At 35.6% G+C, this 13,327-nt stretch overlaps 1 protein-coding gene across 4 annotated transcripts in view; it reads right to left on the bottom strand.

Annotated features, from left to right (window-relative positions):
• LOC149790267 (acyl-CoA 6-desaturase-like) overlaps positions 1 to 13,327 on the bottom strand; it is an 83,749-nt gene that overhangs the window by 32,695 nt on the left and 37,727 nt on the right. For all 4 annotated transcript variants that reach the window (XM_089972314.1, XM_089972316.1, XM_089972313.1 and 1 more), the window contains exons 5-6: positions 8,678 to 8,779; positions 855 to 914 (exon numbers count right to left, since the gene is read on the bottom strand). In XM_089972314.1, the coding sequence (XP_089828440.1) occupies positions 855 to 914; positions 8,678 to 8,779 (162 nt within the window). The remainder of the gene's footprint in view (positions 1 to 854; positions 915 to 8,677; positions 8,780 to 13,327) is intronic.

Below are 13,327 nucleotides of genomic sequence, written 5' to 3'. Positions count from 1 at the left end.
ACAACAACAAAAATCAGGGGCTGAATGAGTTAGCAATGGGTCAGTGATGTACTAATAAGATCCAAAAAGATTAACAATTTTTCCACTTGAATTTAGAACAAATACGTAAAGTATTCAGTGCAAAAGTCACCACCGAGATAAGATTATTCCACTCAAAGAGTTCAATTGCATGGTTTAATATTTTACAACACTGCAACGCATGAATATTATTTAGTGCCAAGGAAATCGTAGTAATGTGCCTTGCCCAGGAACACACCATGCTAGTTGACCCGATGTGATTCTACAGTAGAATTAAACCCACACCCTTTGGGTCACAATCACTTACCACTATGGCAGTGAGGCTCTTGAATTCAATGGAAATTATAATAAATTAAACTGAAAAGTTTAAATATAATCCCTACAATCGAATATTTTTGGCCTTAGTGCTAAACCTAACAGTGATTCCATTATTCCCACCAGTATAACAGATAAACCTAACTCTGTCATCTTTATTTTTCCTGTTTCAGTATGGTTGTCTCCCATTAGTAGCCATGTTATCGTTGGATGACAACATAATATGATATGACACATTTTTTTAAAACTATAACATGTTTACAACTAAAGCAGATCAGTGATGTAAAATGGGATCCTTTCCAATGTTTAAAAATGGATGACCTTGTAACAGAGATCACAATACTGAAACTTTTTAGAACTTAGACTCTGCCTTGTTTTGTGTTGAAAATTAATGTCTATGAAGCACAGCTCTTACAAGTGCATGTACTTCCTTTGATTACTATAACATACAAACTTGACAACAAAATCCATACTTTTCATGAACATTTCCAGACATGTTGAGGAGAAGAATAGAATCTTACCACATTAGGTTTTGCATGATGTTGATAGTGCATATGTTTCCACCAGGATGAAGAGGCACCCTAAAAATAAACAAGAGACTCAAGTGAGCTTCAGTTGACTTACATGATCATTTCACTAAGCATGATTAATTAAATTACATTAAATTAAACTGATTGATTGATTGATTGATTATATTTTTTACAGTGCACCAGCACTTTCAGGCTATTTAGCACCATACAAAAGGTTATATGTAGGATCATTTAAAAGTGGTAAAAGGTTTCGTATCGACCAGCGATATAAAACCAAAGAGTTGAAGGTAAAACGCTAAGATGGTAATGGTAATAAATAAAGCTTCCCAATCAACGGGGAATGTAAATGGTATGTTAATAAAAACAGATGAAAAATTGTTGAAAATAAGGGACGGTATATACATTAAACAAAAATGCTCAAGGTGATGGCATAAAAGTTATAGCTTAGAATAAATGTTTACTTCTTTCAGAAATTTCCCAATACAAGTGATGTTTATTGTATCAAGAAGTTTCTTCATGTCATGCATACTGTAATACTGACGTGCGTAGGTTGAAGGTCAAAACACTATCACAAAGTGCTTAACAGTGAATGGTTCATTGCAAGAAACTCAATCTGATGGGTCTTTGCCTTTTAGTATGTGGGAGTGGGTTATATACGTACATGTATAACCAATTCGAATTCTTGCAATGACTATCTCCCTACGCATGATTCTGTAGGAAGGAGTCCATTCTCCTAGGGTTGGCTTGATGGCGTGAAGTTTTATATTCACTCATTCTATGCCACTTCTGATGTAAAGACTCTTTGACACTTCGTTTAAAATCAGTATATGGTATTTTAAAATCAGTATATGGTATTTTAAAATCTTAGGATAGGGCAATTTTAGCAGCGTGATCTGCCTTTTCATTACCTTTAATACCAATATGGTTAAGTAATCAACAGTATACTGTATACTGTAGGAGGTATTCAGGACAATAGTTTTGACGAGAATATTGGTTGATAATGGGTTCTCCAGTTTTCTATTGTGTGGTGACTGAAGTACTGACAGGGAGTCAGAGAAGATGATGCTGTTTAAAATACGTTTGTTTTCAGTATATTGCAGAGCAAGGTCTATTGCTCTGATTTTGGCTGAAAAACGTGATATACCATTTGGTAAACAAACTTGTGTTGTCGTGTCTTACACTAATGAAGGTTGTGGCAGCCTTTTCCTCATCATCTGATATAAATTCTTGTATAGGTTTTAAATTGAGTGAGGAGTTTATGATGAGAGTTGCGGAAGATGGAAAAATTTGTCTCAGATTATTTATATTGTGTAGCAAAAAAAGTAGTATTAATATTACTTCTTTAAGTAGCCAGGGAGGTGTTTCAGAAACAAATGTTTTCTGAATATTAGAAAGATCAATTTTGTTACTGTCAAAGCTGGATGATATTTTAATGCCAAAGTAACGTATGGCATTTGGTTTATTTTCGTATAAGGTTTTGTATTTGGGTTGAAAAACAGCCAAAAAAGCAGGGTTCAGAGGGTTTGATCTTAATTTGAAAGCATACTGTGCAGAAAGCATTTTTCTACGATGTGATAAAGGTGGTTCATTCACTTCAGCGTGAAGGCTTTCACATGGTGATGTCTTAAATGCTCCCAGAGCGAGTCTTATTCCTTGACGATGAATTGTGTCAAGCATCTTCAAATATGACTTCCTACTTGAACCATAAACAATGCAACCATAGTCCAGTTTGGAACAAATAAACGTTCTATATAAATTGAGGATGACTTTTCTATCAGCACCCCAGTTGTGTGCGCTACTACTTTAAGTAGATCTAGAGATTTCAAGCATTTAGCTTTCAAGTTCTTTTGGTGTGGAATAAAAGTCAGTTTTCTGTCGAAGATAATACCTAAAAACTTTGTTTTCTCAACATCTGGAATAGGTATTCCGTCCAGTGTGAGTTTAGGTTCATCATCATGTCTTCATGACTGACAGAAAAGCATACATACCATTTTGGATTTTGAGAATTTGAAACCATTAGTACTGGCCCAATTTTGAATCTTGTTGATATTTTGTCGTAGCAGTCTTTCAACTGTATGCATGTGCTTAGATCGATAACATATTAGAAAAATCATAACGTATAATGAGCAATCTAGACCAAGAGCCATACACTTGGTGATGCTATTGATTTTGATGTTTTAAAATACTGCCCTGGGGCACACCCATCTCTTGCTTGTGAATTTCTGAGATGGTAGAGCTCACTCATACCTTGAATGCTCTGTCTGAGAGAAAGTTGGATATGAAAGAGGGCAGACAGCCTTTTAGACCCACAGCGTGCAGGTCATTTAATATCCTTTACTTCCATGTCGTGTCATAGGCCTTTTCTATAGCAAAGAAAACCGCTACTAAATTTTCCTTCATGATAAATGTGTCACGAATAAATGTTTCCAGTCTAACAAAATGAGCATTGGTGCTATGGCCATAACAAAAACCAAATTTGGAAAGGAGATATTAGATTGTTAGTTTCCAAGTACAAGCTGAAAATTTATCATTCATTCCATTGTTTTGCACACACAGCTTGTCAGTGCAATGGGTTGATAGTTTGTAGGATCTGCGCAATCTTTACCTGGTTTGGGAACTAGTATTACTGTTACTTCTTTCCAAATCTAAGGCACATTACCAGTAATCCATAAAGCATTGAAGATTTTCAAAAGAGATGTTAATGATGTTTCTGGAAGGTGTTTCCAAAACTGGTAATTTAATTAGTCTGGCTCAGCGGATGTATCAAAGGCCTTGTCTAAAACCTCCATAAGCTTCAATAGTAAGAACAGTTGGTATTAACTTTCCGAGTTGCTGGATGTGAATTTTAAATATGACTTTTAATTTTTAATCTTTGGATGGCTTCTGAATAATTAGATGATGAGGAATTTTTAGAGAAACTGTAAGCAAACGTATTTGCTATGTCACATTTTGAACTAAACGAATTCAGTTTCAGATGTCAGAGAGAATTGTTTTTTCTATTTCCATTTATTTTGCAGATAGTGTCCCAAACTTTCCTAATAGAGGAACGAGAGTTTGAAGAAGAAACATATTTCTTCCTTGATGATCTTTTACTTTCTTTGATTGTGCGGCAAGCTTTGGCCCTGAGAATATGGTATTTAATTAAATTTTCGGGTCTTGGATGATTGTTAAATTATTTCAATGCTTCTTGGTGCTGTCTAATGGCTTCCTTATATTCCTTAGTGACCCAAGATTTTTGGGTTCTTTTTATTCAGTTCGGTGAGGACATGGGAATGGATTCTTCTGCAATCTTGATTAAAATAGAAGCAAAGTCCTGAATAGGGTCATTAACATTGAAAACTGTATCCTCCATCAGTCTAATTTTACACTGTTTCAAACATAACCCAATCGGCCTTCTTTATATTTAATTGTCTTCTTCATATTCAATTGTAGAGTTAATATTTTCAAAGGAGATTGGAAAGTGATCACTGCTGTGAAGGTCATCAGCAACCTTCAATTCATAATCCAAAAGCAGTGAAGGAGAACAAATTGTCAGATCGATACACGTATATGTACCCATACACAGGTGTAAATATGTCAGTGATTTGGTGTTATATAGACACAAATCGTGTCTAGAGTTGAAGTCTTCTACTTTGTGGCCTCTGTCACTTATGTCTTGATCCCCATAAAATGTTACGGACATTAAAATCCCCAAGTAAAACAAATGGCACGGGAAGTTGTTGAACAAGACTGTCTAATTTGTTTGGTACTAGGTTGCTATTTGGTGGTATGTAAAGAGAACAAAAGGTAATCACTCCATGTAGAGTGATGCTTAGAGCAATAGCTTGCAAATTTGTGTTTAATGGGATGATGCTATGAGGGGCTCTATTGTTCACAACAAAAGAACCTCCTCCTGAGGCCCTGTCAACATTATGAAAGTAGTTGTTAAACTGGGATTAGTTTTTAAGTGTGATGTTATCTGTATATTTCAAGACTGTTTCCAAAAGACATAGCACTGCAGGATCATGTTCTTTTAAAAGCAGGAGAATATTGTAGTTGGCCTTAAGTCTGTGACAGTTCCAATGTATGATGGTGTTCTTCATTATAAGTTTAAATTGAAGATTGTGGAGCTAGGTTAGACCATTCGCGGAAGCAATGTGTGTGGTTATTTCTCTGGCGGAAGTATAGGGGTGAATTTGTTGTTGGTGGGTCTGAAACCACCTTGAGTACATGGTGCAGTTTCTTCTGCATCCATGTCCTGAACGTATCCAAAACTGTTGCAGAGTTTAATGGTGTCATCTGACCCCTTTTGCTGCCTATTTCCTTGAGATTCGTTTTTATTCCTTGGTTATTTCTGTGGTGCGGTATTATTGAAAGTTGTTTGAGTAGATGCCGTGTTTTTCTGTTTTTGGTAATGAGGGGTGTTAGAGCTTGATGCTGAATCGGGTGGATCTGTCTGTGTTTGAGCGTCCTTCATTGTTTTGGGATTGTTTTTCACTACAGTGGAGAAGGATGGGCCAGGATAGGATGTTTTGGCCTGTACAAGTTTTCTGGCTTCTTTATAGGGAATATTAGGTGTGTACTTTACCTTCTCTATTTCCTTCTCCTGTTTCCAGGTATCACAATCCTTGGTATTGGCATGGTGCTCCTTTCCACAGTTGACACAATGCAGAGTTGCTCTACAATCAGATTCCTATTGAGAATGGTCTCCATATCGACCACATATTTGGCTTTTTGAGCAACGGTCTTTGTGATGGCCATATTTCTGACACTTATAGAATCAAAAGGAGGTTTGGTATGTAGATCTCGACCATCACTTGTAAAAAGCCAACTTTGACCACTCTGGGTACTGTTGGTTTGTTGAAGGTGAGTATAAATGTGTTGGTGTCTTGCAGATTGTTATTATGTTTAATATGTAGTCTACGGACTGCAGTGACACCTTCGTTCTTCATCCCTTCAATGACATCTGGGTCGCTGACTCCAGCCCAGTCATGGCAACGAATCACGCAAATGGACGTATGGAGTGTTGTGTGAGAAAATGAGGTCACTGGAATATCATAGAAAGGTTTCATTTTCTTGATATTTTCTGTTTGACCTTATCACTCACACTCAACTAGAGGGAAACCATGATTTCAATATCTGAACACTTTTTGGTGTTCTGATCGATCCTGTGTTTGTCTTTTCAATCACAAACGGAGACAGTGCAGCAAGCAGCAATATTTCTCGTTATGCACATTTGTGCACCATGGACGCACGCTGGAGAAAATTGATGCACAAGTTTTGTTGCCATGTTTTTTTTACACAAAGGATTCGCATAAATCAATCAGGATTTATTTAATATCAAATGCTTTGGATGAGGGATGGCATTGTGCATACTTTTAACATATGCATAGTGTGCTTCCCTGCTTCATATGCTATTTATATAGCAGAGTGCAACACAGGGAGCATACGAAACATGGAATCAGACTAGCATAGGCAATGTTATGACCTAGTAGCTTCCCCTAATCTCGCAAGCTCTCATGTGATTTCCATCGAGCTCATCAAGATATCATCCAGACATTTAACATCAATGCTTGTTGCACCAGAAAGTGATCACCAGATTAAAATGGCTTGGAATAAGAATCATTAGTGAAGAAAGTGAAAGCAGCAGAACACGAAAGAATAACTGTGGATCTAACTTTAATGAAAAACTGAGAAAATAGTTCCCATGACTGGAATATGGCACATCCATTATTATTACCGGTGTGACTTCTGATCGCATGATTGTGAAGACTGCAGAAGTGAAAAATCCTTTCATGACAGGGTTTAAGAATTCTTTTAAATATGCCCTTATTCACCACAAGATATCTGAAGAACACATTATCACCCAAGACTTTCTTTCACAACAAAAAAATCAGTAAATTTGCTGGGACAAATGCGTTATTTGGATTACAAAGTCATGGGCTCACTGCAGATTTTGTTGGTTTTTAACTTGCTGCAACAAAAGAAAGATCTTAAAGTTCAAGTGTAACTTATTAGAAAGAAGATTAATCATTAGCCCTTTTTGATTTTTTGATAAATGTGTTCTAGGACAAAGTACAATGAAACCAATGATAGTACACATTTTATGTCAGGCAGTAAGTTAACTGCCATTTGGTTAAAAGGATTTAATTGGCTTTTTGTATTGGCTTAATGTTTGGTCTATAATATTGCTGCAGAAAGATTATAAGGAGACTGTTAAAAGTATGACTTTAAAATGAAAGAAAAATGAACAAAAAATTTTTTTTTTATGGAAAATGTATTTGTTTGTTAATTGTGCATGTTGGTTTATTTGTAGTTTTAGAGAGAGAGAGAGAGAGAGAGAGAGAGAGAATGTTGTGCAAGTTGCAATATCCCATTTTCTATTTGCCCCCCAGTTCTGACATGGGGGGGGGGACCCTCAATTTTACCCCCCCCCCAGGGGATTCACTGAAGTGGTTTGCTATCATCTTTAGATTGTACAACCATGTAGCATGGAAATGACTCCACACTACATGGTTTGTCATCTGACAATTCAGATCCAGTTTTGGTGCGTTTGTGTTGATTTTTTTTTCTTTCCGTGTTGATTTGTTTAAAATTCAGCACAAGTGCTCCCTATCCACCAAGAAGCCAAACAAGGGGAAACTTTTCAAGTGCCTGGGGATACACAGACACTATGATCACTATGATCAGTCAGTAAAATTATCTCCAGATTGACCCTTTAGGCCCCCAAAATTCTAGGAAGTCTTTTTAAGACCATAGATTTCTTTACTCTTGCTGAGTAAATTTTGAATTTTTTCAAGAGAAAGCATATTGTGTTGTACTTTTTATTTTATACTAAAATACAAAAATATTAATTTCTAATATATTACAAGTGATGTCACTGAATATATGAAATGTCATGAAAAAATGCACAAAACAAAAATATAAATACATATAAAATGTAACATAATAAATGTGTCTGGCACGACAGTATTAGCAACTGTCTAACTCTACTTCACCAGACATATACTACTTGCTTCCAAATCTTAAGTATTTCGAATGTGACCTATTTTTTAATTTTTTTTCTTCTTCCATAAATACGTTTATAGACCCTGACATGGTTTTTATAAGAAATATTTTCTTACTGCAGCAAATCATTTACATTGGGGGAGGGGGCATGTTGGTTTTAACAGCACTTTTAACACCTTATTGGCCACATCATGCCAAGGAAATGGGAGCTAAATGCTTGTCCAAAGGGTGGGTATCAAAGTTGTGCCCCTTGGATTATGAAAATATTTACACATTTTGTCTTTCAGTTTAAACTACAAATTGTTTATTTTAATCCCTAACTTGTATGATCTTGCTATGTATTACCAATTGCTCTGCTGAAATTTATTTATCTTGCATTCTTCAATTTAATGTTTTTTCAATCTGATTGCAAACTTGTGCAAGGGAAAGAGCTATGACCCTCAATCTTACAAAAGACAATATCATGAGTTACTTCCCATTAGCATTAGAAGCCAAGTATGTTACAATGAATATTTTTTATATTGCATACAAATGGAGAACTCTTTCTAACTGCACTGAATTTAATTAATGTGTGCAGATCATAATAAAACTCAATGGATGGATAGCTTGGCAGTATAAGCCTATTTACTAAGTTTGATAAAAGACATATGACTTTAGACTCTACTCAGGGACCTCATGGGGAAAAAAATGAATATATAACCTTCTCACTTGATTACTATGTGGGATACATATTTATTTACTAAGTCTGATGGATGTCCACCTAACAGTTTAAGAGGAAACAGATTACGACAGATGGAAGGTATCACGATATCTCCCTGCTAACTTACCTTAGTAAAGCCCATTAGAAAGTGGTGTATGATATGGTCCCATTTCTTTCCTTTGAAAACTGAGATGTGTCCAAAGTCATGTTGCAGCCAGCCAGATTGAGCCTTATAAAAAAAAAACATCAGATTTAACAAATAAAAAGGAAATGAATTTCATATTCAACAAGCATTTCCATGTGAAAATGTCGACTTTTAATGTATTCTGACATCAAATTTTAGCGAATATATTACATTAACATGGTTCCCACGCTTTTCTAAAGATAAATTTCCATGTTGATTCCGGGGGGTTTCCAGGATGAAATTACTTTTTTCAAGGTTCACATATGACCATTACTGAATGGAATTAAAGAATATTTTTGATTATAAAACAAGCATTTTCTAAATCTAAAAATGTTTCTCTTTCGAGGCTCTCCAAAAACAATGAAGTCAGAAAAGATGATCATGTACAAAACCACAAAATGTATCACACGAAACAAGTTTGATTACATTCCTATAAATTGGCATGTAAAGTCATTTCAATGTACAGAATAAAAATTTTAACTTTATTTTGCAGCATTATGTTGCTAAGTGGGAACAACATAATGAACATAATGATCTTTTGTTTCCCTTCGAACCTATAATTCTAAAGAATTTTATATATATATATATATATATATATATATATATATATATATATATATACCGGTAAATGCATCTCATAGAAAGTAACATATTCTATTACAGTATTAAAATAACAATAAATGCAAATAATTAGAATCTTGTCTTGTAATGAAAAGAGTTTAACGCTGAATTTATCTGTGCCAATAAAATCCCAAACAAGATTTTTCAAACAACCTAATCTCCTAAAGACGATCTGGTCAAATGTCCATCATTTAAAAAACATTTTCAAAAGGGCTGATTTAAACTTTGACAAAAGACCTTCAAAATTATGTACTCTCGTATAAACAAGGACTGAATTTTTTTGTAAAATCAACTTGTCGTCTTGTAATTCGTTAAACCAGTCCCAAAGCCTGTATTGATACAGGGGCTCATATTGTTTTTTAATATATAATACAAGGAACAATTTCTCATTTCAGCTTTGAGATTCAACAATTTGGACTAAACATTTGGCTTAGAATGAATAGCAGTCCGTTTTCTAATCCGAGTTTCCTCTGAATATTCCCACCACATTTTTCATAGTTGAACATTTAAGTTGGGGTGTGGGGTCACTGCAACTGCATATCGAAATTTGGAATTTGCCGCCATTATGCGGCAGTGACATATAGCAGTCGCTTATCAGAGGGCCTAGAAAATTTAAACCGACATTATATCGACTCATACCTGCATGAAATCGATAGGAAAATGATTTATTTTTTTAGAAATGGCCAGTATTATAAATGTCATGTCTTTAATCCACTGACAGACTAGGTAAAAATATGGCATAGCTGAAACCTAACCCTGTACTCGCCATTTGCATTACTAGTCACATGACTTCACACATCTCAAAAATGACATCGGAAGTCCAATAGTCATGTGATATCTACAAGAAACTTTTTTTAATGTTGTTGTATAAAAATTTAATTTTTTAAAATGAAAGTCGGATACTTTTTGTAAAAGCCAGCAATCTGGCCAGTCTGATTCATCAAGCAGAGAGCACAGGTCAACGTTGTAGTCATGTCATACAGAACTCAAGAAGTTGTTCTTGAAATATATAAATTTGGAGAATTTAGTGTTCTTTCATTTTTGTATTTTTATTACAACCAGCATACGACTTTCATTTAATATTTGTTTCTGTACAACATTTGAAAATGTGGGTTGTTAGATTTGTGTACTCATGCAACTGACAATGCAAATCTCAAGTGCCAGGTTGTTGTTGTTGTGGGGTTTAACACCATTTTTCAGCACACGATTGGCCATACATGGCGGCCAGTATTAATGGTGGAGGAAGAACCTGGGAAATCCCCAGAAAGAACCACCAACCCTCGAGAAGCTACTGGCAAGCTTTCTCACAAGTGCCAGGTAACATTTCATCAACGCCATAGTTTTATCTTGTCTTTCAGCAGATTAAAAAATTTACGATTTTAATACTCATAATTTCTGAGAAAATAGGTAATTTTTATATCGATTTCATGCATGTATCACTCGATCTAACAACGTTTAAGTTTGCTTGGCCATAAGGTAAGCGGCTACGCTTTGCCTGGATCATGGTGGCCTCTTGTGATACTTAACTGGTTTTCATACCTTCTATGTAACGAGAGATACGAATATCGAGCTGACTTTGAAAATAGAAGTCTACTACATGAACCTAATCCACTGAGCATTTGGATTGACCCAGCATATATGTTTATTGCATACACCCAAATGATCCATACTGCACCCTCCAAATATTCTTGTTAGAACTCAATAAATTTAACTCACGATCAGTTTAGTTATGACTCAATTACCTGACGGTTTCAGGCGTCAAGTGGCGATAGAAAATTCCCAGGGTTTTCCCCGACTTTCATCAATATTTGGAAAATTCAAGGACTTTTCACGGTCAAGAAATTAATTATTAGTTCTCCCGACTTTTTCCCAATTTCTCGGTAGCATGGGAACCCTGCATTAAGCATATTTATAAAATATTAAAAAAGAGCAACTTTGATGGCTAGCCATTGTAAATAACCAAGAATTTTTTCTCACATATTGTATAATTTGAGGAAAAAAGTTAATTTTAGATTCAACTCACATACATCCCTTCCTTTTCTGGACCATGGGTCATAACCCTAAAGCCCTAACATAACATGTCTCAGGGAAATTTACATGTTATTAAATTTGTCTAATTTTTTTTAAAATTGTTTATTTTTGTTTTATTTTACAGCATTATTAAATTTCATTTTGCCTAATCTTCCTCAAATGGAGGAAGTTATATTTTCACAATCTGTGCCCAAGTTGAAAATATTGAAAAATTAAACATGCAAAACATAACCCCATCAAGTGTGTGTATGTGTTTATCCCCATCAATAATGTATCTTCCTGCTATGATTGCAAATATAAATTTGTCAAAACTATTTAATAATGAGACTGTATTTGAAATTTTAGTACATTCAGTAACCCTATCCAAGGTCTGTGTATGTAAGGTTTAAAATCACATCATCACTATTCAGGCTATTCCAAGCTGTGTTATGGTATCACCATGCCACCCACAAAAAGTAAACTAGTTAAAATCTTAATATACATGGAGGATATTTTCTTTTCCTACATTAATACTGGAATTTATTTCACTGTGTGGTAAAAAAAACCATGTCCTTTTTACAAACATCAAAGGCATGAGTGAACCTACATCCGGTGTTTTTTGTACCACTGGATGAGATATATCCAGTATCTATGTAGGAAAAATATTTGTTTTACTAGATACCAAAACTGATCCTTAATAAAAGTTTAGAAGATTAAAGTAACTCTTCAGCACATACGCCTACCCCCAATTGATCAAGTTTCATAAATTCCCCACACTTTCTACCATGTTCAAGACCGCTCCGGTGGCCTAGTGGTTAGAGCATCCACCCATCGGATGGTCTAGGTCATGGGACTGAACCCCAGCCAAGTCATACCAAAGACTTACTACAAAATGGTACTAACAGCTGCCACGATAGGTGCTCAGCATTAAGAGGTTAGTGTTAGGACTAGTCAGCCTGGTGTCAGGTTAGTGTGACAGCCAAAAAATAGGGTCTTTCAAGACAGGCGGTCTCTCATAACAGGTCACAATGCTACATAATGTATAAATTTGTGCACTGAGAAGGTGGTCTCTCAAGACAGGTGGTCTCATAGCAGTGGTCTTTCAAGGCAGGTTTTACTGTACCAACCAATAGAAAATGGCCATATATGTGAAAACTGGTGCACACAATATGCCTGCAGAGCAAAACAACATCATTGTGATCATTTACAATGGGGGCCCCGAGTGGACAAGTGGTCTAAAGTGCTCTCCGTTACGGATCACATCCATCTCACCTCTGTCTGCGCAGGTTCGAGTCTCAGATTCAGCCAATGTGGGTATGTGAGAAAGCTGTCCAGCAGCTTCTCATGGGTCGGTAGTTCTTTCTGAGGTTATCCCGGGTTCTTCCTCCACCATTAATACTGGCCGCCATGTATAGCCTATCGTGTGCTGAAAAATGGCGTTAAACCCCACAACAACAAATCTTTTATAAAAGAAAAAGATTGTAGTACTGAAAAAAAGTCTTGGACTACTATGGTATTACTGGTCATTTGACACAGGTATGCCATCATGGAAAACAAACAAGTTCTACAGTTGCCATCAATCTGGACACAAACAGAAACTCTGTGAATCAGTGCATTATACATACTAGGAAGCTGAGAAAGATAAGGATACCAATTCTTCATTTCTAACACATAATCCAAATTTAAAGAGACTAGTGACTCTACTAATTCAGTGGATGCTATTGTAAATAAAACAGTTCAAGGATATTCATGTTCTATGCAAGCTGAGGGCTCTAACAGATATGAATATTTAAAATAAATGAATTGAAGATAATGTAGCATGGAAATACTCTCCTCAAGTGCCCCTTTGTATGATGCAATATGAAAACACTCTCCTCAAGTACCCCTTTGCATGACATAGTAACAAAACACTCTCCTTCAATATTCATTTGCATAATTAGTATGGAACCATGCTCGTTGAAT

This window comes from Sinohyriopsis cumingii, chromosome 10 (assembly GCF_028554795.1).
Source record: "Sinohyriopsis cumingii isolate HCF-2022 chromosome 10, ASM2855479v2, whole genome shotgun sequence".
Classification (NCBI taxonomy): domain Eukaryota; kingdom Metazoa; phylum Mollusca; class Bivalvia; order Unionida; family Unionidae; genus Sinohyriopsis; species Sinohyriopsis cumingii.
Note: the sequence above shows the minus strand (reverse complement) of the source record. Positions and strands in the feature narration are given on the sequence as shown.